Genomic DNA, 23,737 nt, shown 5'->3' on the forward strand with positions numbered 1-23,737 from the left:
GCTATATATTTAAATTTATTTCATTTTAGATGCATTCTAGATAAGATTAAAAAAATAAATAAAGCTGTTCAAGTAAGCCCTCTTATATAGAATAGCTCATGGTCCTTGCTAGAGACTTGTGATGCCATTTGCTTTCTTACAGCTAGCTAACCTCAACTTCCAACCTCAGCTTTAAAGTAATTTTTTTCTGGTAAGTTTTTCCTGACCTTCCAGCCATCTAGAAGACTCTTCCCTTCCCACCCACAACATTCTGTGCATACTTCTACTGTATTTTTTTTGTTTTCTTTAAAGTAACCTCTATTCCTAGTGTGGGGCTCAAACTCATGACCCCCAAGACTGAGAGCCTCATACTCTACTGACTGAGCCAGCCAGGTGCCCCACTTCTATATTTTTTATCACACTGCAGTAATTTTTTCTGTCGCCCCCACTTAAACTGAACGGGGACTGTGTTTTTGTTTTTGTTTTTAATCTCAGCATTTGCATCATCCCTGGCATTTATTATGTGCTCATTAAAATGAAGAAATATGAATATGATCTTTTCTTATATTTGCTTTGGACTACAAATAAAAGATACAGCCCTACCATTTGGATTAGATTTCATTCCTAAATTGTTTGCCATGGCTGTCAGTAGAGTAAAATAGAATAGGAGTCCCACTGAGATCATTGTCATGCCTGTTCTTTAAAGAATTGTAAGAGAGTATATAGTATTTTGCAGATGGTCTCATTTCAGAAATTATTTTATAAATGTTGAAATTGGGCTAGAATTTCGATTTTGTTTCTGGAGGGGCATTAAGGGGGCATTGTAAGTGCTACTGTAATTTTTAGAGATTACTTACAAATACATGCATTAGAATGGGATATTGTAACATTTCATTGTAGTCTGCTAATCTGAAGTAAGCTATTTAGAGAGTTATCTTTTGAGTGAATATATACCTTTTTGTATTTAGAACTTTTTTTTAAAGATTTATTTGTTTATTTGATAGGAGTCTGGGTGGCTCTCTGGGTTAAGCAGCTATCTTCAGCTCAGGTCGTGATCCCAGGGTCCTGAGATTGAGTCCTTGCGGCTCCCTGCACAGTGGGGAATCTGCTTCTCTCTCTCCCTCTGCTGTTTTCCCCCTGCTTGTGCTCTTTTTCTCTCTCTTTGTGAAATAAATAAATTGAAATCTTTTTTTAAAAGATTTATTTATTTGAGAGAGCAAGCATGCACGTGTGTATCCACATGTGTGCAGGGATTTTAGATGTACTTTTCTTCATTACGGATGATGAATATTTTTGCTTTAGCAAAATTATAATGAATTTATAGCTTTTTTTTCTAAACCTCTGCAATTGTTAGTTTATTAGTACCATCCAGGACTCAGATGTTCAGTATTCTTCCTGAAATTACATAAACAAATGCAAATGGAAAGAATCCAAGTCAAAATTATACAGCAAAACAGCACTCCATCACAGAAGCATGTAAAATTACAAGAACACTATTTTAAAACACTGGCACTTTAAGAGAACAATAATCTTAAAAAACCACAAAATTGCCACATTGTTCCCTAAACTGCTATGTAGACAAACATGAGTCTAATGAATGGGTTAGGGTTTTGTAAAGAAAAATCAAATTCAAATCCGGTAACTCATACTGAAATACAAAGTTTCAAGTGCCTTCTTCCCTCAGGTCTGTTTGACTTATCTAAAGGAGCAAACTATAATATAGGAAAATACGCCTGATTTTAAATGCGGCATACATTTTATAAGTTGGCCCAATTAATTAAAAATACCTTTAATGAAAGTCAAGTTTCCTATGAAATCCATATTCAGTAAATAGAAAAAGACATTTACAGCCAGCCCCTTTTTTTCGCCAGAGCCTTTGCTGGGACTGTCAACAAAAAATTTAATATGGCAGTCTTATAGTTTAAGCTCATGCTTTTGGGGATACATTCTCAGGTCGTCTTTAATGTGGGGACTGCAAATGTAACTGCCATTACATGGTAATGGGAGTTAAAGAATGTAGAGTCCTTATGTAAAGATGAGAACATACTTTTCTCTTAGTCCTTCAAGGACAGACTTTTCAAAATGTTTGATTCTACTAATCCCATGGTGTGACTAGACTCGTTACTCTTCACTTTATAAACATGCCTGGGCTATGTGAGATCTGGTATCAATTGATCAAGATTTGAGTTTCAGTTCTGGGTGAAAACTGTCTCAATTCAACTTTTATTACCCTCCTCATGAGTATGCAGGGTGCAGACAAATCTTTTTATGAGCTAACTATATGAAAAGATAAACACTGTAATAATCCATGTGATCCAGAATGGGCAAAAGCAAAAGACTAGCGTCCCCTCAAGAAGAAAAATTTCAGACCTATGAAAAGGACAACAATACTAATAAAAAAATTGTATTAGAAGCATTCAGAAAGTCAACAAAACAGCTGCAACTTTTTTTTTTTTTGCAATTACAGAGTGGTATTCAATTAGTAGAACAACAGTTATTTTGTAGAAGCTGCATCAGAGACAACTGAAGATGAAAAACTACCATCCCCATACACAACTAATTTGTGCTGTGCACCAACAAGAACCTGCTTTAAGTTTCCATGCCAATTTACAATCCCCATACTGTACCAGGCAAGGTTAGTGGCTACTGAAAATACCACCAGGACAGGGCTATCTAAAGACACATTCCGTAGTGTGTTAACTATACAAAAAAAGACACTGTACAGTTTAAAAACAAATCTTACACAGCCTTACATTTCAATATTTTCTTTAAAAGGAATGAGTTGTGTGCAGGGGGTTTAAATGCTTTATAGACAAGAAGAAAAGCTGCGCTAGAACCAACTTGCTCATCATCTCCTTCGCCTTCATCTTCCTCCTCCTCATCCTCTTCATCTTCCTTATCCTCCTCTTCCTTCTTTTTCTTGCTCTTTTCTGCCTTGACAAATCCTTCTTTTGTTGCATCAGGCTTTTCCTTTAGCTCGGTATGCAGCAATATCCTTTTCATATTTTTCCTTCAGCTTAGAAGCGTTCTTTTCATAAGGCTGCTTGTCATTTGCAGCAGTGTTATTCCACATTTCTCCCAGTTTCTTTGCAACATCACCAGTGTATAGGCCAGGATGTTCTCCTTTGGCTTTTGGGCGATAACTCAGAACAAAACAAGAAAAAGGCCAATGGAGGCCTCTTGGGTGCATTGGGATCCTTGAACTTCTTTTTCGTTTTCCCTTTAGAGGGAATATAAGTTTTCATTTCTCTTTCATAACGGGCCTTGTCCTCCTTTGCCATGTCTTCAAATTTTCCTTTCTTTCTCACAGACATGGTCTTCTACCTTTCTGAGCACTTCTTAGAAAACTCAGAGAAGTTGACTGAAACATTTGGGTGCTGCTTTTTGTGCTCCTCTCGGCAAGTTTGCACAAAGAATGCATATGATGACATTTTGCCTCTCAGCTTTTTAGGTTCTCCTTTGCCCATGTTTAATTATTTTCCTCAGCGAGGCACAGAGTCACCCAGTGCCCCTCTGGCTCTCGCTTACCCTGGCTCTGTCTCTGTGGAGTTCAGTGTACTGCAATGGCTGTGAGAGCAGGAGCCAGAAGCAGCCTCCTCATTCTCTCCGCTCTGTAGCTATAGCTTTTTTTTTTTTTTTTTTTTTAAAACAACTTGATGGCATTAAGATTTCTGTAGCAATCTGAATAGATATCTAATACTGTGGACCTTATGAAGATACCGTAATTTATATAACCATGGACCTGTTGAAAAGTAAGTTATATCTAAATTTTACTTTTTTTTTTTTAAGATTTTTTATTTATTTATTAGACAGAGATCACAAGTAGGCAGAGAGGCAGGCAGAGAGAGAGAGAGAGAGAGAGAGAGAGGGAAGCAGGCTCTCTGCTGAGCAGAGAGCCCGATGCGGGGCTCGATCCCAGGACCCTGTGATCATGACCAGAACCGAAGGCAGAGGCTTTAACCCACTGAGCCACCCAGGCGCCCCTAAATTTTACTCTTATAGTGACTAGTTTTACACCTAAATCTTTATGTACTTGTCTAGTTATTTTCTTCAGATACTTGTTCAGATTAAACTGCATGCTGGATCCAACTGCACATTGCTGTTTTTGATAAATACTACCAAGTGGAGCGGTAGGAAACCCTGTTCTGGTTTAGACTCCTCATGGAGTGTTTTTTGTTAGCTTTACTAATACTGGAGTTTGAAATAAAATGCCCAAAATGCTTCTTCCATTTTAAATGAGAAAAAGTAACACAGTACTATTTAGGATTCATAGCCTTTGTTACCATTATCGTCAGGGCTCACTCATTCAGAGAAGGACCCATTCAACCTAAGGGAAAGGGCTGTAGTTAAGACTGTATGTACCAAGTGTTAGGAGAGCATAGAGGATGGAACTGCAAAGACTTAGGGTATTTGGATAAAGGCTTTGCAGAAAATAGGACATTTAAGTTAGAATATGACAGAACATTCTTTGTCATGGTTTAATTATGAAGTAGTGATTTTCACATTGGGACCATGATATGTTCTGAAAACATTTTAAAATACTTTTTATTATGAATAGTTTCAAACATATATCACAATAGTTCAGATAGTATAATGAACTCCGTTCAATGCTGACTTCCTAAAAATAGGCACCCAACCAACCTACTATTAAGGTAAATCTGAGTTTATTGCTTCCCATGGTAAGTGAGATAATACTTAGTAGCTATATTAGTTTCCTGGGGCTACATTAACAAATTACTACAAATTGGGTGGCATAACAGAAAGGAATAATAGTTATTTGAAACTTTTATTTTCCTAGAGAAGAATTCCCGGAATAGTAAAGTCAGGTTGATAACAGTAGAGTGGTAAAGTCATGTTTATGAAGACAGTAAGCCTTGTGAGTGTAATTGGTTTCAGTTTTCAATCCCCAAATACTATCATAGAACTTGAGTTATTAACAATTTGCCAGTTCTTATTTTGTTTCTCTCACCTGCTTCCTCAGTGGTACCCTGATTTAGTTAGCTACCCACCTCCCTCCCTACATCATTTTTTTCCTTTTTTCCCTTTTTCTGCCATACATAATAGATGTTTATTAACCATTTATTAGCAAGAATAGAATAGTTCATAGGTCTATGTAAGGTTGATAAAGTCTCTGCTTTCTGACTTTTATTGTGGTCTTACTGAACTTGATGACAGATTTACTCAAATGGATATTAGTATACTTCAGAGTCAGGACACTGTTACCTAAGCTTACTGTTGGTATCAGGTAACCAGAATCATGTGACCCATTGTTTAGGGACGATACTGTTTAGGGATCAAGCCGTAGTATAAGTACCAGCTCTGAGGCTTGATAGATTTTTTTTTTTTTAATTTAGGCATAATGTATATATAGTGAAGATACAAATCTTTATACTTTTTTTTAAAAAAAGATTTTATTTTAAGTAATCTCTACGCTCAACGTGGGGCTTGAACTTAAACCCCGACATCAAGAGTCATATATGTTCTACAGACTGAGCCAGTCAGTTGCCCCTGAAAGTTTTTATTTAGAGATCATATATATATGCTTTACCTTTGTTGATAAACTTTTTTTTTTTTTTTAAGATTTTATTTATTTATTTGTCAGAGACAGAGGGAGAGAGAGTGAGCGAGCACAGGCAGACAGAGAGGCAGGCAGAGGCAGAGAGAGAAGCAGGCTCCCTGCCGAGCAAGGAGCCCGATGTGGGACCCGCTCCCAGGATGCCGGGATCATGACCTGAGCCGAAGGCAGCCGCTCAACCAACTGAGCCACCCAGGCGTCCCTAAACTTTTTATTTTGGATTAATTTTTAATTGACAGAAAAATTGCAAACATTGTATAGTTCCCATTTACCCCTTAACTAGTTTATCCCTTTTTAGCATCTTGTATTACTATGGTAACTTTACCCAAACTGAGAAACTGATATTGGTATATTAATATTTATACCCAAACTCTAGACATTATTTGGATTTTACTAGTTTTTTCATTAATCTTCTTTCTCTAGGATGCAGTCCAGGTGCCACATTGTATTTAGTTTTCTCATTTCCTGGGTTTCTTCTGGTCTGTGATAGCTCTGTTTGATTTTTTAACAATTCTTGAGGCCAGATTTGCTTAAGAATATCCCCCCCCACTTTGGGTTTGTCTGTTTTTTTCTCATGTTTAGACTGCAACTTTGACAATATAACAGAAGGTAAATAAAACCTTCATACAGGTATACACTTTTTATTTAAAATAACATACATATAATGAAGAGTTTTACCCTTTTTAAGGTTTATTTTATTTTATTATTTTTTAATTTTTTAAAGATTTTATCTATTTTTTGGGGGTGCCTGGGTGAGTCAGTTGGTTCAGCAGCTGCCTTCAGCTCAGGTCATGATTCCAGGGTCCTGGGATCTAGCCTGCATCGGGCTCCTTGCTCAGCAGAGAGCCTGGTTCTTTCTCCCCCTGTCACTTTGCTTACTTGAGCTCTCTCTCTGTCAAATAAATAAAATATATATTTTTAAAGATTTTATTTATTTGTTTGACAGAGAGATACACAGCAAGAGAGGGAACACAAGCATGGGGAGTGGGAGAGGGAGAATAGGCTCTCCAGAGCAGGGAGCCTGATGGTGGGCTTGATCCCAGGACACTCAGGTGATAACCTGAGCCAAAGGCAGAAGTTTAACGACTGAACCACCTAGGCACCCCTTAATTATTTATTTTAGAGAGAGAATGCTTGCAGTGGGGAGGAGTAGAGGGAGGAGGGAAGGGAAAGTCTCAGACTCCCCACTGAGTGGAGAGCCTAATGTGGGGATTCATCTCAAGACCATGAGATCACCTCCTGAGCCAAAATCAAGAGTCAGAAGCTTAACTGAGCCACCCAGGCGCCCCTAATTTTTTTTTTTTTTTTAAAGTGTCGAGAAGTATATCCTCCAGTAAGGGAAAAAAAGGGGAAATTTTTTTTTTTTTTTTTTTTTTTTTAAGATTTTTTTTTATTTATTTATGAGAGAGAGAGAGAGAGCGAGCACAGGCAGACAGAATGGCAGGCAGAGGCAGAGGGAGAAGCAGGCTCCCTGTAGAGCAAGGAGCCCGACGTGGGACTCGATCCCAGGACGCCGGGATCATGACCTGAGCCGAAGGCAGCTGCCCAACCAACTGAGCCACCCAGGCGTCCCAAAAGGGACAAATCTTAAGTATATGACTTGTTGAAAAGTTAACATACTTAATGCATCCTTACAGCTACCACTCAGATGAAGATATAGGTCATTTCTGCCACATATCTCCCAATCTGGGTTTGCCTTTTCACTCTTTGTCTCTAGATGAACAGAAATTTTAATTTTGATGAAGTTCATCTTTTAAATAGTTTTCTTTCTTATTACTTTTTGAGTCCTGTTTCAGAAATCTCTGCCTCCCCTAGCGCATAAAGGTATTATCCTGTACTTTTGAAGCTTTAAGGTTTAAGCTTTTACAGTTAGGGCTCTGATCCATCTTAATTAATTTTTTGTGTCCTGTGTGAAGTGTTTTAGGGGTCAGGGTTCTTTTTTATTTTCCACTCAGATATTGAGTTGTCCCTTATCTTCCTGCTGAATTCTGTTGACACAACTTTGTCATAAATAAAGTGGCCATACACATGTGGATCTGTTTCTGGACTTTGTTCTGCTGGCCTAATTATCTTTATATATATATTAATACCACGTTGTCTTATTTATAACTGTAGCTTTTTAAAAATTTTTTTTAAGATTTTAATAATTTGAGAGAGGGAGAGCAAGAAGCAGATGCAGGGAACCTGACGCCAGGTGCAATTCCAGGACCTGGGGACTGTGACCTGAGCTGAAGGCAGATGCTCAACCAGCTGAGCTACCCAGGGCCCCCTAGAACTGTAGCTTTATAGTAAATCTTGAAATCTGGTAATGTAACTTCCTTAGTTTTATTCTTTAAGATTGGCAATTCTAAGTTATTTCCTTTTTAAATTTTTAATACTTATTTATTAGGGAGACAGAGCACAAGTAGGGGGAGAGGGAGAAGCAGGCTTCCCGCTGAGCAGGGAGTCTAGTGCAGGGCTCAGTCCCAGGACGCTGGGATCAGGGATCATGACTTGAGCCAAAGGCAGAGGCTTAACCCACTGATCCACCCAGGCACCCCTAAGTTATTTGCTTTTATAGGTAAGTTTTCGAATCTGTCAGTTTATCCCAAACAAACTATTCAAAACCCTGCCTTTTTTTAAACATTGTAGTTGCATTGAATTTAGCAATATTGAAACGAGTCTTCTAATCCTTGGACATGGTATATTTCTCTATTTATTTAGGTCTTCTATAATTTCTCTCAGCAATGTTTTGCAATTTTCAGTGTAGAATTCTTACACATATTTGTTTTAGGTACTTAGGTCTCTCTCTCTCTCTCTCTCTTTTTTTTTAAGATTTTATTTATTTGAGAGAGAGAGCACTAGGGGTGGTGGGGGGAAGGGGCAGAGGAGAGGGCCAAGCAGATGAGCAGGGAGCCTGCGTGGGGTTCGATCCCAGGACCCCTGGATCATGACCTGAGCCGAAGGCAGATGCTTAACTGAGCCACACATGTGTCTCTGGTATCTTATTTTTGATATTCTCATAAACAGTATTTTTAAAGTTTCATTTTTCAGTTGCTGCTAGTGTGTATGAAAATACAGTTGATTTTTGTATGTGACTTTGTATTCTGGGCATTGCTAAATTTACTTATTTAAAAATTTTGTAGATTCTTTTGCATCTTTGGTCATGAGTGGTATTGGCCTATAATTTTCCTTTTTTATAATCTTGCCATTTATTTTTATTTTTAATTAAAGTTTTTTTTTTTTTTTTTTTTTAATGTGAGAGAGAGAGCATTGGTGGGGAGGGATAGAGGGAGAGGATCTCAAGCAGATGCTCTGCTGAAGGTGGAGCCTAGTGCAGGGCTTGATCCCACAACTCTGAGATCATGACCTGAGCCAAAATCAAGGGTTGGACACTCAAGCAACCTAGCCACGCAGGCACTGTAATCTCGTCATTAAAAAAAAAAATCAGTTATACAAGCAAGACTGATTTAATATTTGAAAGTCATTCTAATTCACTCTATTAACATAAAGGAGTAAAATTTCCATAGATGCAGAAAAAGCATTTCACAAAATTCAAAACCTATTTGTAATTAGCTACAAACTTTTAATTAACAGCAGAAGTGAAGTATTAAAATCTGATTAAAGATATTTACCCATACCCCTCCCACTCACCCCCCAAAAAACCCCTACAAATAATATCACACTTGATAAAATACTGACGCTCATAGCCTTTGGGTTTCGGAAGCAGACACTAATGACCATAGGAATATTTTTAAAGATTTGACTCAGTCATTTTAGTGAGAGAACGCGTGCTCGAGTAACTAACACACACACACACACACACACACACACACACACACACAGGCGCGCGCGTGCGTGCACACGTTCCCTCTAGCCAGGGGAGGGGCAGAGGGAGAGAATCTCAAGCAAACACCTGTGCCGAGTGTGGAGCCTGATGCAGGGCTAGATACCACGACCGGATCATAACCTGAGCCAAAACCAAGAGTTGAACACTTAACTGACTGGAGTCACCCAGGGGAGTCATCCATAGTAATACCATATTTTATTTTATTTTACTTTATTTATTTATTTTTAAAGATTTTATTTATTTGACAGAGATCACAGTAGGCAGAGTCAGGCAGAGAGAAAGGGGGGGAAGCAGGCTCCCTGCTGAACAGAGAGCCGGATGCAGGGCTCGATCCCAGGACCCCGAGATCACGACCTGAGCCAAAGACAGAGGCTTAACCCACTGAGTCACCCAGGCGCCCCATAGTAATATTTTTAAAGCCAATCCCAGAAATCTTAACATCCTATCAATAACTGTTATAGCGACTAGCCTATAAGAAGACAATGGAGAGAAAATAATCAGAATGCATAGTTCATAGCAGTTGTTTCATAAAACTTTTATTTCAGTTATGTAATTGTGTCTGGGTTAGGATTTTAAATGTATTTCTTTAGTATTACAGTCAGAACACCTAGGAGCCCACTCTCCCAGAAGGTTGTCTTTTAGAAGTTTTCTGGCCACATGAAACCTTTGCTCTTTTGTTTTTTTTTTGAGGCTGTTTTGTGACACATTATTTTTCCTTACCAGTTTTACCGAGGAAGCCTGTTGTCTGTAGACAATAAACTGCATCTATTTAAATTATACAGTTCGGGGGCGCCTGGGTGGCTCAGTGGGTTAAAGCCTCTGCCTTCGGCTCAGGTCATGATCCCAGGGTCCCGGGATCGAGCCCCGCTTTGGGCTCTCTGCTCAGCGGGGAGCCTGCTTCCTCCTCCCTCTCTCTCTGCCTGCCTCTCTGCCTACTTGTGATCTCTGTGTGTCAAATAAAATAAATAAAAAATCTTTAAAAAAAAATAAATTATACAGTTCGGGGGCGCCTGGGTGGCTCAGTGGGTTAAAGCCTCTGCCTTCAGCTCAGATCATGATCCCAGGGTTCTGGGATCGAGCCCCACATCGGGCTCTCTGCTCAGCAGGGACCCTACTTTCCCTCCTCTCTCTCTGCCTGCCTCTCTGCCTACTTGTGATCTCTGTCTGTCAAATAAATAAGTAAAATCTTTAAAAAAAAATAATACAGTTCAGTGAGTATTGACAGTGCAACCATCACCACAAAATAAAGAACATATCCATCATCCCTAAAAGATTACTTTGTCTGCGAACCCTAGGAAACCACTGATCTGCCTTTTTGTTTGGTTTATTTTAAAGGCATATGAATAATGAATAAAACAATTTTTAAATAGGCTTTTTTTTAGAATAGTTTGGTTTACAGAAAAACTGAAAAGGTAGTATAGTTCCTGTAAACAAACCTGTACCCAATTTTTCCTATTACTGACATCTTTGTTAATATTGTACATTTTTCATAATTAACAAACCAGTATTGTATGTTATTAAGTAAAATCCGTAATTTATTTAGATTTCCTTAGTTTTTCCCAGTGTCCTTTGTTCCAGGATTATATCAGATATCCTATTTTCTTAATTTTATGTCTTCTTAGGCTCCTCTTGGCTGTGACAGTTTCTCAGATTTTTTTTTAAAAGATTTTATTTATTTATTTGACAGAGAGAGGGAGATCACAAGTTGGCAGAGCAGCAGGCGGGCAGGGGGGCGGTGGGTGGGAAGCAGGCTCCCCGCTGAGTAGAGAGCCCAATGCAGGGCCTGATCCCAGGACCCTGAGACCATGACCTGAGCTGAAGGCAGAGGCTCAACCCACTCAGCCACCCAGGTGCCCTGTTTCTCAGATTTTTAATGACTTTGACAGTTGGAGGAGTACTGGTCAAGTATTTTCTAGGATGCTTCTGCATTGGAATTTGTCTGTTCTTTTTCTATATGGTTAGACTAGGGTTATAGGTTTTTGGAACTGATCTGTTCTATGTAAAGAAAAATATCCTAAAAAGTAGAGTAACCTTACTTCTTAAGGCTGCAGTGTCTCTTTGAGTGGTTTTGAGAGTAAAAAAATAATCCTGAAACACTGTGCAGTATCTGGCATAATACAAATAATATAATGAAAAAAGAGCCCTGGACACACCTGGCTAGCTTAGTCGGTTGAACATCTGACTCTTGGTTACAGCTAAGGTCATGCTCTCAGGGTCTTGAGATTGAGCCCCACATTGGGCATTGTACTCAGCAGGGAGCCTGCTGAAGATTCTTTCCCTTTCCCGTCTCCCTGCTTGTGTGCTCATGCGCGTGCTCTCGCACACACTCTCTCTCTCTCTCTCAGATAAATAAATCTTAAAGAAAAAAGAGCCCTGGACTAAGCATAAATGCCTTTTTAAAGTATATCTTGAAAGCACTTTTTGGTTTTTGCTTGCTTCATAGAGACCCTTCATTAAAGTTTTTTGAATCCCTCTTAAAAAAAAAAAAAACCAAAGACATTTACCCATACCTTCTTAAGTTATTCTTAAATATTTCTTTTTCCTTTTTTTTTTTTTTTAATTTTATTTATTTATTTGAGAGAAAGAGCAAGTAGCAGAGAGAGAAGGAGAGGCAGACTCTCTGCTGAGGCAAGGCACCTGACGGGCTCCATCCCAGGACCCGGGGATCATGAACTGAGCTGAAGGCAGGCGCTTAACTGACTGAACCATCCAGGCAACATCTTAAATATTTCTCTAAAATAGGGGTTCCTGGGTGGTTCAGTTGGTTAAGTGTCTGCCTTTGGTTCAGGTCCTGATGCCAGGGTCCTGGGATCAAGTCCCATGTTGAACTCCCGTCGAACTCCCTGCTTGGTTGAGAGCCTGCTTCTGCTCCCTCTTCAGCTTCCCCTGCTTATGTACTCTCTGTCTGTGTCAAATAAATACATAAAAATATTATTAAAAGAGCTTTAAAAATATATTTCTACAAAATAAACTTATTTAGGCCTTAGATCTTATGGCAGTTGTTGAGACAAATTACCCAGAATTAGGATTGATTGCAGGTTCTGTTTTTACCAGTGAAAAGTTTTTTATAAGGGTTGGCAGTAAGGAAATAGAGCTACCTTGAGATTTCTCTGAAATCTTCCTTGCTGCCATATCACTTAGAAAATTTCACTTTTGGGGGCACCTAGGTGGCTCAGTGGGTTAAGCCTCTGCCTTCGGCTCGGGTCATGGTCTCTGGGTCCTGGGATCGAGACCCGCGTCGGGCTCTCTGCTGAGTAGGGAGCCTGCTTCCCCCACACCTCTGCCTGCCTCTATGCCTGTTTGTGATCTCTCTCTCTGTCAAATAAATAAATAAAATCTTTAAAAAAAAGAAAAAAAAAGAAAATTTCACTTTTTCAGGTTAATTGTGTTGAATGAATTCCATCCCAGTGCTACTTTTCTCTGCTGCTAGCAAAATTAAAGCTTTTCTTTAAACAAGAATTGGCAGAAAGGAATTAGATCTCTACTTAATTTTTGGAAAGGTTAGGGATTAGGATGACAGCATTTGTTACCTAAAGCATTTGTGATATTTTAATAGTGTCATTATAGTGTAGATGTTTGGAAACAAAATGTTAATTTCATATTGGAAAGCTGTTTAAGATTTTTTTTTAATTTGTAGTTAATTTTCTTAGAATGTCCTTGAGGGGCGCCTGGATGGCTCAGTGGGTTAAGCCTCTGCCTTCTGCGCAGGTCATGATCCCAGGGTCCTGGGATCGAGCCCCACATTGGGCTCTCTGCTCAGCAGGGAGCCTGCTTCCCTTCCTCTCTCTCTGCCTGCCTCTCTGCCTACTTGTGATCTCTGTCTGTCAAATAAATAAATAAAATCTTAAAAAAAAGTCCTTGAGGTGCTAATGTGAGAAAATTAAAATTGTCAGTTTTCAGGCCCTCTTGGGGGATAAGGTAGGCGAAAAAGTATTTGTCTCACAGGGATAGAGATGTTTATTAACAGCCTAGAAATTTTTGTTTGTTTATTTCTGGATCCTGTTCTGTTTGACTGATCTGTTTGTCTGTCTCTAAGCAAATACCATACTATTTGGATTACTGAAGTTTCATGGTAAATTTTGAGATTGAATATGGTAGAATCTTAAAAATTATTCACTGTTTTCAGGATTGTTTTAACTATTCTAGATCCTTTGCATTTTCATATGAACTTCAGAACCATCTTGTCATTTGCTGTTTTTCAGAGGCTGTTGGGATTATGATTGAGATTATGTTGAAATTGTAAACTGGAGAGAATTGATATCTCAGTATTGATTACTTTTAAACTAGTATATGCTATTATATTTATTTAGATTTTCTTGATATCCCCTTAACATAGTGTTTTGTTTTCAAGGTAGAGTTTTTACACATGTTGTTAAATTTATTCCCAGTTGTTTTATATTTTCTGTTGTTACCACAGTGTAGTTTGAAATGTCTGGTTTTCTGTTTGCTTCTAGTATTAGAAATGCAATTGATTTTTGTATATCAAACTTCTGTACTGAGACCTTGCCAAATTTACTAGTTGTCGTTGATTTTTTTTTTTTTTTTTTAAAGTAATCTCCATCCCCAGTGTTGAGCCCGGTGCAGGGCTTGAACTCAGCAACCCTGAGATTAAGACCTGAGCTGAGGTCAAGAGTCTTGACACTTAACCAGCTGAGCTACCCAGTTGCCCCTAGTTTTAGTAGATTTTTAAAATTAGTGTCTTAGGATTTTTTTTTTTTAAGATTTTATTTATTCATTTGACAGACAGAGATCGCAAGCAGGCAGAGAGAGTGGGGAAGCAGGCTCCCCGCTGAGCAGAGAACCCAATGCGGGGCTCGATCTCAGGACCCTGAGATCATGACTGAGCCGAAGGCAGAGGCTTTAACCCACTGAGCTGCCCAGACATCCCATGTGTCTTAGGATTCTTTTGCACGACTAGTCATGTCATCAGCGAAAGAAACAATATCATTTTATGTGCCTTTTATTTCTTTTTCTTACCATTATTGCATTGGCTAAGACTACCAGTACTCACACTGAATAGAAGTGGTGGATTAGACATCCTTGCTTTCTTCCCCCATTCTTTGGAGGAAACCATTTAGAGTTTAGCGTTATGTATGATGTTAACTATAGATTTCTTTGTAAATGCTCTTTATCTGATTGTTGGCATCTCCTTTCCTGGTTTGCTAGTTTGCTTTGAGTTTTCATTATGAATCTGGTGAGTTTTGTCACATACTTCATCTGAGTATATTGAGATGAACTTTAGGATTTTCTTTTTTATTCTGTTAACATTTGGATTACATTAATTGATTTTGTATGATTTATTAACCTTTTATTTCTGGGATAATCCCTACTTAAGAGGTATCTTTGTATACACATATGGATTTGGGAGCACCTGGGTGCTGCAGTTGGTTAAGCCTCGACTCTTGATTATGGCTCAGGTTGTGATCTCAGGGTGGTGAGATCAAGCTCCGCTGTGGGCTCTGCTGTGCACAGTTTTCTTAAGACTGTCTCTCCCCCCCACCCCCACTCATCCACACAGTCTCTCTCTAAAATAAATAAATACTCTTTTATATGTGGATTTGATTTGCTAATACTTCGTTAAGGAATTTTGAGTCTTGTGTTGATGAGAGTTACTGATCCATAATTTTGATTTTTTTTGTAATGTTGTTAGGGTTATGCTCATCCCATGTCATGATTGGAAAGTGTTCTTGTTCTCTTCTTTTAAAAAAATAGTTTATGTAAGATCAGTCCTATTCCCTTAAATGATTTTTTAAAAATATTTTTTTTATTTATTTGACAGAGATCACAAGTAGGCAGAGAGGTAGGCAGAGAGGGAGAGGGGGGCAAGCAGACTCCCTGCTGAGCACAGAGCCCGATTGGGGGCTGGATCCCAGGACCTTGGGATCATGACCTGAGCTGGGGGCAGAGGCTTTAACCCAGTGAGCCACCCAGATGCTCCCCCTTAAATGATTAATTAGAGTTTTCTTTGTTGGGAGATTTTTATGCCCTTCTGTTTTAAACTTTTTTGTTTCTTTGTATTTAAAGTGTGTCTCTCTCAGAAAGCAAATATTTGTGTCTTTTTATCGTATCTTCTTATTTTCTTATTCTGAAAATCTTGGCTTTTAATTGGAATTTTTATTTTTTTTTCTTTTTAAGAATTTTTTTTAATACAGAGAGGGAAGCACAAGCAGGCAGAATAACCAGGAGAGGGAGGAGAGAAGCAGGCTCCCCTCTGAGCAAGAAGTCAGATGTGGGGCTCAGTCTCAGGACCGTGGGATCACGATCTAAGCTGAAGGCAGTTGCTTAACCTAGCCACCCAGGCATCCCTTAATTGGAGTTTTTAAATCTATTATTCATATATTATATAAATTGATAGGGCTGGATTTGGGTTTGTCTCATTTGATTTTTGTAATTATTTTACTGTTCCATTTTGATTCCTCTCTTAACTTGTTGTCTGTTCCTTTTTGCATATATTTTTAGTGATTTTGCTAGGGCTTGTGATATGCATCATCAACCTCTCACAGACTGTACTGTACTATTCACATGAACTATAGATACCTTACAACGGTGTAACTGTATTTATGTCCCTATCTTTTGTGTTACAGTTGTCATATATTACATTCTCTATGTTGTAAATTATGTTATCATTTTTACTTTAAACATGTATGTAAATTTTTAATTTTGTTCTTAAGAGATTTTGTTTATTTGTGAGAGAGTGAGCGAGATGAGCAGGGGTAGGGGCAGAGGGAAAAGGGAGAGGCAGACTCCCTTCTGAGCAGGGAGCCTGACTCTGGGCTCGATCCCAGGACCCTGAGATCATGACCTGAACTGAAACCAAGAGTTAGACACTATGCCACCCAGGTGCCCCTGGAGCTTATAATCTTTTAGGAAGAACAACATATAGCAAATCATTATAAGTTTGCATACTATTTTACATTGGGTTTGAGGTTAACAAGAGCAGTATATTTACCAGGACTCCATATTGAATCATATTTAAAAATGCTTAGGGGTAGCTGGCTGGCTCAGTCAGTAGAGCATGCAACTCTAGTTTAAGCCCCACATTGGGTGTAGAGATTACGATCTTTTAAAGTAAAATGCTTAATAATTTTTAATCCTTTGAATAAAAACTTTTAACAAGCTATTTTATATTTCTTTATTATGTATTTTATATAGCTTTTTATCCACCACTATTTCCCCCACTGTGAAATGCATATTGCCTTTTGTATCCTCAGATTTTTACATTACTTTTTACAGATCCAGTCGTTGTTGAAAATAGTAGTAAGGGGGCGCCTGGGTGGCTCAGCGGGTTGGGCCTCTGCCTTCGGCTCGGGTCATGATCTCGGGGTCCTGGGATCGAGCCCCGCATCGGGCTCTCTGCTTGGTGGGGAGTCTGCTCCCCCCTCTCTCTCTGCCTGCCTCTCTGCCTACGTGTGATCTCTGTCTGTCAAATGGATAAATAAAATCTTCAAAAAAGAAAAGAAAAGAAAATAATAGTATGTATATTTTTCCTGGCTTTCCTGTGAATGGTTCTAGAGTTTTTACTTTTAAGTTTTAAATACTTTTAAGTACATATTTTTATATAAAAAATTTTCAGAAAACATATACCAACATTAATTATATATGGGTGGTATGATATACATAATTTTCACTTCCTGTCATTTTCTGTACCACCAGTAAAATGCAATATATACATTTTACTCTTTTATTTTTTTTTAAAGATTTTATTTATTTGACAGAGATCACAAGTAGGCAGAGAGGCAGGCAGAGAGAGAGGGGGAAGCAGGCTTCCAGCTGAGCAGAGAGCCCAATGTGGGTCTTGATCCCAGGATTCTGAGATTATGACCTGAGCCAAAGGCAGAGAAGGCTTAACCCACTGAGCTACCCAGGCACCCCCATTTTACTTTTTTTTTTTTTTTAAAGATTTTATTTATTTATTTGACAGAGATCACAAGTAGGCAGAGAGGCAGGTGGGGGGCGGGGGGGGGCGGGGAGGGGCGGGGTGCGCAAATCAGGCTTCCTGCCGAGCAGAGAGCCTGATGCGGGGCTCGATCTCAGGACCCTGGGATCATGACCCGAGCCAAAGGCAGAGGCTTTAACCTACTGAGCCACCCAGGGCCCTCCCCCATTTTACTCTTTCATGTGAAAACGATGGTGAGCATTTCTTTCAAAAACGAAAACTATATGTACTATTTACTAATAAATTCATAGTTCAACTGTTGCTATGTAAAGAGGCTTTTTCTCAAGTCCAATCCTAGTTTTTTTTGTTAGGGCCCAAGTAGTATCTGCTTGGCCTTTTGTGAATTAGAGATGTCAACATAATTGATTATTTCCCTCCATCTTTTTGTTTTCCTCAGCTCTTTTACTAAATAAAACTCTCTTTACCTGTGCTCTTAATTTGAGTGATTGTTATCTCTTATTAAAGAAAAGCGTTTCAACAAGCTAGGGTCTATATGTTTCTAAATTATTATTAGTAGAACCATTGCAGATATTTCCCAGTGACTTTAATTGTTCTCTGTAGAAGAATCACTTGAGAACCCAGTGTAATATTTTAACTGAGTGAATCTTTTCTCCTTTTCATTTCAGTTGGAAAGACATCCTTGATCACCAGATTCATGTATGACAGTTTTGACAACACCTATCAGGTATTTTATTTTTGCTAATTTAGTAGTTGTCTCTGTTTTGTGTTAGAAGTATTATTTAAGGTCTTTTTAAAAATCTGCTTATTTGTATAAAAGCACTTTCTGTAATCTGTAAAATGCTGTATAAATACCAAGTATAGCTGATTTTGCTCATAGGCCTCAATCTTTGCACTTGATTTCTTTATTTCCTCTCCCAAAGTACATTGAAAGATAATCACAGATTACGATCTGGGATTGAAGTAGGAGTGATTGGAGATATTCTCTTAATGTGGTTCAAGCCTAGGATTCTGTGACCTTTTGATCTATACTTAAAGTCAAGAATAAATGAATGATGTAATTCGAAATCATTAACAGAAGGAGATTTGGGATTTTCACAAAATGTGGAAATTAAACAGCACATTCCCAAATAATCAGTGAATAATGAATTAATCAACACTTAAAATAATGTGAAGCTATAAATTATGTGGGAGAATTTTCTCTAACCTCTGGTTTCTTATACAATTATTGTCTTCTGCATTTCTATAAAGAAGATCAGCAAGAGGCAGCACTAATGTGTCATCCGTCTTTTATGAAGATTCGAATTAGCTCCACATCAGTAACATTCAAGATGCTGAAATAGCTGACAATGTTTAGTTTTGCATCCATTCTTTCTGTTTTTCCTGCTGTTGGCTTAATTCTTTTGGGTGATTAACTTTTTCTTTTTTTTTCTTTTTTCTTTTTTTTTTTTTTAAGATTTTATTTATTTATTTGACAGACAGAGATCACAAGTAGACAGAGAGGCAGGCAGAGAGAGAGAGGGAAGCAGGCTCCCTGATGAGCAGAGAGCCCGATGCGGGACTCGATCCCAGGACCCCGAGATCATGACCTGAGCCGAAGGCAGCGGCTTAACCCACTGAGCCACCCAGGCGCCCGGGTGATTAACTTTTTTGCCATAGTAGTTCTGCTTAGAATAAAATTAACTGAAAAGAAGAGCAGAAACAGGCTATGTTTTTCAGATTAATTTTATTTTTTTACATTTTAAAATTTTTTTTTTAATTTTTTAAAGATCTTATTTATTTATTTGACAGAGATCACAAGTAGGCAGAGAGGCAGGCAGGTGTTTGGGGGGTGGGGAGCATCGCTGCCGAGCAGAGAACCTGATGTGGGGCTAGATCCCAGGACCCTGGGATAATGACCTGAGCCAAAAGCAGAGGCTTTAACCCACTGAGCCACCCAGGCGCCCCTTCAGGTTAATTTTAATCTTTATGAGTTTGGTGTATAAATTATGTTCCAAAACTAGGATAGTGCAGTGGAAGGGAGGGGATTATTATACATAAAATCTTATTTTGTACTAATTTTGAGAACATTTATATGTGATAGCTGTGAGATCTGACAAGGCATATTTCTGTTTGTAGCTATTAAAAATTATTTTGGGCTGTTTATAACAAGCACAAAATAACATTAGTAAGTGACTTGAGAATGGTTTTTTCCCATATAAAAGAAGTCTGTAAGTAGAGTAGTTCAGACCTTTGTGGCAGCTCCACAGTCATTGGAACTTCTGACTTTGTTTAACCAGATCTAATACATGACTTCCATATGGAGGTTGCCTCATGTTATTGAATGGTTCTTGGAGTTCTGTCCATGGTATCCCAGGACAGGAGATACCATTTCTATCCAGGCAAGAAAAAGGAAAGGAGAAAAACCAAGAGTGCACCTCTCAACTGAGTCAACCCCATTTATTTAAAGCTCAAAGAAGGTTGGAAAATGTAGTCTTTTTAGTGGGAAAAGTATGGATTTAAATAAATGATTGTTTTAGTAAGAAAGGGAACGATGGATATTTGTGTAGAAAATTAGCTGCCTCTGCCATCTTGACTGATTAAATGAGGTTCTATGGGTGAGATTTGTTAAATATAGTCCTATACTATTCCTGTGCATTCCACAGGTTTGTCAGTTAGATGCTTTTGCACAGTAATTCAAGTTTATGAACCCATTATCCCAGCCTATAGCAGAACGGCATATACATTTTCAGACTGGATGTTGTAAGATGGAATTCATACCTAGGTTATGTGTATTTAAGACCTATATATAGAAATGTAATTGAAATACATAGTCACATAGTTTAGGATAAAGGGGAAAGCTAGGTTGCTTGGTTTCTTTCTTTCTTTCTTTAGATTTTTATTTGACAGAGAACACAAGCAGTGGGGGAGCAGTAGAGGAAGAGAGGGAAGCAGGCTCCCCACTGAGCAGGGAACCCAATGTGGGTCTTGATCCCAGGACCTTGGAATCATGACCTGAGCCAAAGGCAGATGTTTAACCATCTGAGCTACTCAGGCACCCCTTGCTTGCTTGCTTGTTTTTTTTTTTTTTCCTTAATATTTTATTTATTTGACAGACAGAGATCACAAGTAGAGAGGCAGCAGAGAGATGAGGAAGCAGACTCCCCGCTGAGCAGAGAATCGGATTGGGGCGGGGGACGGGGACGGTGGGGGGGGGGGCTTGATCCCAGGACCCTGGGATCATGACCTGAGGCAGAGGCTTTAACCCACTGAGCCACCCAGGCGCTCCCCTTGCTTGCTTTCTTTTTCTTTTTATTTTATTTTATTTTATTTTTAAAAGATTTTATTTATTTACTTGACAGACAGAGATCACAAGTAGGCAGAGAGGCAGGCAGAGAGAGAGAGAGAGAGGAGGAAGCAGGCTCCCTGCAGAGCAGAGAGCCTGATGCGGGACTCGATCCCAGGACCCTGAGATCATGACCCGAGCTGAAGGCAGAGGCTTAACCCACTGAGCCACCCAGGCGCCCCCTTGCTTGCTTTCTTAATAAAAGTCTGTGTATAACTGAAATCTACAAAACACTCAAAAAAAATTAAAGACCTAATATAAATGGAGAGACATCCTAGGCAAAGGGATTAGAAGAATTAATATTGTTAAGATGTTGATACTAACTACTGAAAGTAATCTACGGGTTTAATGTAGTCCCTATCAGATTTCTACTGCCATTTGTGTAGAAATAGCCAATTCTAAATTCCAAAAGCCAAAGCAATCTTGAAAAAGAAAAGTGGGGCTCTTGGGTGGCTCAGTCGGTTTTGTATCTGCCTTCGGTTCAGGTCATGAACCCAGGGTCCTGGAATCGAGCCATGCATTGTGCTCCCTATTCAGCGGTGAGCGTGCTCCTCCCACCCCTGCGCCCCTGCTCATGCTTGCTCTCTCTCTGACAGATAAATAAAATCTTAAAAAAAAAAAAAAATGTAGGAGGACTCATACTCCTGATTTCAGAATTTATTACAAAGGTACAGTAATCAGAACAATGATAGACACATAGACCAGTAAAATAGAATTGGGAATTCATAAGTAAATCCACATACCTATTGACAACTGATTTTCTTTTAAAAAATTTTTAAAAGATTCATTTATTTTAGGGGTGCCTGGGTGGCTCAGTGGGTTAAGGCCTCTGCATTCGGCTCAGGTTATGATCCCAGGGTCCTGGGATCAAGGCCCACATCGGGCTCTCTGCTCCACTGGGAGCCTGCTTCCTCCTCTCTCTCTGCCTCTCTGCCTACTTGTGATTTTTGTCTGTCAAATAAATAAATAAAATCTAAAAAAAAAAAGACTTATTTATTTTAGAGACTGTGTGAGCATGAGCTTGTGCACAAAGCACGGAGGGACACAGGGAGAAAGAGAAACTCAAGCAGACTCCCCATTGAGTGTGAAGTGCAATGTGGGGCTAGATCCCAGGACCCTGAGATTATGACCCAAGCCTAAATCAAGAGTCGGACATTCAACAGACCGAGCCACGCAGATGCCATACAAGTGATTTTCAATAAAAGCACCAGGCTCAACCTACAGAGTGGGAGGAAATACTTGAAAATTACATACGGGAGAAGGGTTTAATATCTAGGATCTATAAAGAACTGCATATCAATAATAAAATGACAAACTCGGTTTAAAAATGCATAGGACTTGAATAGTTCTTCACAGAGGTTGTACAAATGGCCAGTTAGCACATGAAAAGATGCTTAACATTATTAGTCATTAGAGAACTGCAAATCAGAATCACAAAGAGATTCCATTTCCTACCTGCTAAAGACGAGTATTACAAAAAAAAGAAAACATCAAATTCTGGCAAGAATGTGGAAAAATTGGAACCTTCATGCATTGCTTTTGGAAACTTAAAGTGGTGCAGCTGCTGTGGAAGCCAGTGTGGCATTTTCTCACAGAGTTTAATTAGAATTATCGTATGGCCTAGCAATTCCACTGTTCAGTATATACTGAGGAACTGAATATAGGAACTCACAGCAGCCAAAAGGTGGACACAACCTAAATGTCCATTAATAGATGAATGGAAAAAGAAATTGTCAGATATCCATACATTGTGATAAGTTATTGCTTATTGGGTACAGTTTTTGAAGTCATAAAAAAGCTTTAAAAATAGTATTGACAGTTATACATCATCGTGGATATAATCAGTGCCATTGAATTGTACACTTAACATGGTTACATTTCATTTTATTTTTAAAGAGTTTATTTGAGAGAGAGAGAGTGAGCACATGAGCTGGGGAAAGGGGTAGAGAGAGAGAGAAACAGAGACCCCACAAAGCAGGGAGCCCAATGCGGGGCTCGATCCTAGGACCCTGGGATCCTGACCTGAGCTGAAGTCAGCCACCTAACCAACGGAGGCACACAGTGCCCCAAAATATCATATTTTATGATAAATGTTTTACCACAATTTAAAAATAAAATCTATCTTAAAAAATATATCAGTGTCAGTATAGGTTCATCAGCTGTAACAAATGTACCACTTTGGCTGGGGATGTTGATGATAGGGAGTGTCATGCATATGTGGGGGTAAAGGAGTATATGGGAATTCTCTGCATTTTTTAGTTTTGCTATGAACCTAAAACTACTCTCAAAAAATAGCATTTTAGGGGCACCTGGGTGGCTCAGTCGTTGGGTGTCTGCCTTCAGCTCAGGTTATGATCCTGGGGTCCAGCATCAAGCCCTGCATCGGGCTCCCTGCTTGGTGGGAAGCCTGCTTCTCCCTCTCCCACTCCCTCTGCTTGTGTTCCCTCTCTTGGTGTGTCTCTGTCAAAATCTTAAAAATAGCATTTTAAAAAAACGGTTAAGATGGTTAATTTCATTATGTTTATTTTATCACAACTTCAATATATATATATAATAAATAATATATAAACTACAATATAAAGTATATAAATATATAAAATATAAAATAATAATAAATAACAAATATATATATAAAATAATCATTATATATTGGAAAGAGCTGGACTTTTATTCCCAACTCCACAGCAGAAGCTTTGTTCCCCTAGACAAGTTTTCTAACTTCTCTGAACCCCAGTATTGTTAGAATGATAAAAAATAGGGATGGCAGTAGCTGCTTTGGAGAGATGTATAAGGATTAGTGATGATGGTGTAAAAGGCCTAAAAGGATTCTCCAGCACATGTGCTTAGTTGATGGGAACCATTATCACTGAAAATTTTGTTCATTTGTACTTGGCTATGACGTCTTTATTCATTATTTCTCCTACAATAATAATTACCCTTTGAACCCTAAACTGCCATTAAACTATTATTATTTTTTAAAATTTTATTTATTTATTTGAGAGAGCACACATGAGTGGGGGGAGGGGTATAGGGAGAAACAGACTCAGCAGGGAGTCCCACACAGGGCTCCATCCAATGGGATTGTGACTTGAACCAAAGGCAGACACTTAACTGACTGAGCCACCCAGGCGCCCC

At 38.8% G+C, this 23,737-nt stretch overlaps 1 protein-coding gene and 1 pseudogene across 3 annotated transcripts in view; one reads left to right on the forward strand and one right to left on the reverse strand.

Annotated features, from left to right (window-relative positions):
* Positions 1-23,737, forward strand: part of RAB6A (RAB6A, member RAS oncogene family) — a 107,737-nt gene that overhangs the window by 56,664 nt on the left and 27,336 nt on the right. For all 3 annotated transcript variants that reach the window (XM_032853130.1, XM_032853129.1, XM_032853128.1), the window contains exon 2: positions 17,946-18,004. In XM_032853130.1, coding sequence (XP_032709021.1) covers positions 17,975-18,004 — 30 coding nt within the window. In that variant the 5' untranslated portion in view covers positions 17,946-17,974. The remainder of the gene's footprint in view (positions 1-17,945; positions 18,005-23,737) is intronic.
* LOC116865077 lies at positions 2,540-3,484 on the reverse strand (annotated as a pseudogene).

This window comes from Lontra canadensis, unplaced genomic scaffold, assembly GCF_010015895.1.
Source record: "Lontra canadensis isolate GAN:19392208 unplaced genomic scaffold, GSC_riverotter_1.0 scaffold7, whole genome shotgun sequence".
NCBI lineage: Eukaryota > Metazoa > Chordata > Mammalia > Carnivora > Mustelidae > Lontra > Lontra canadensis.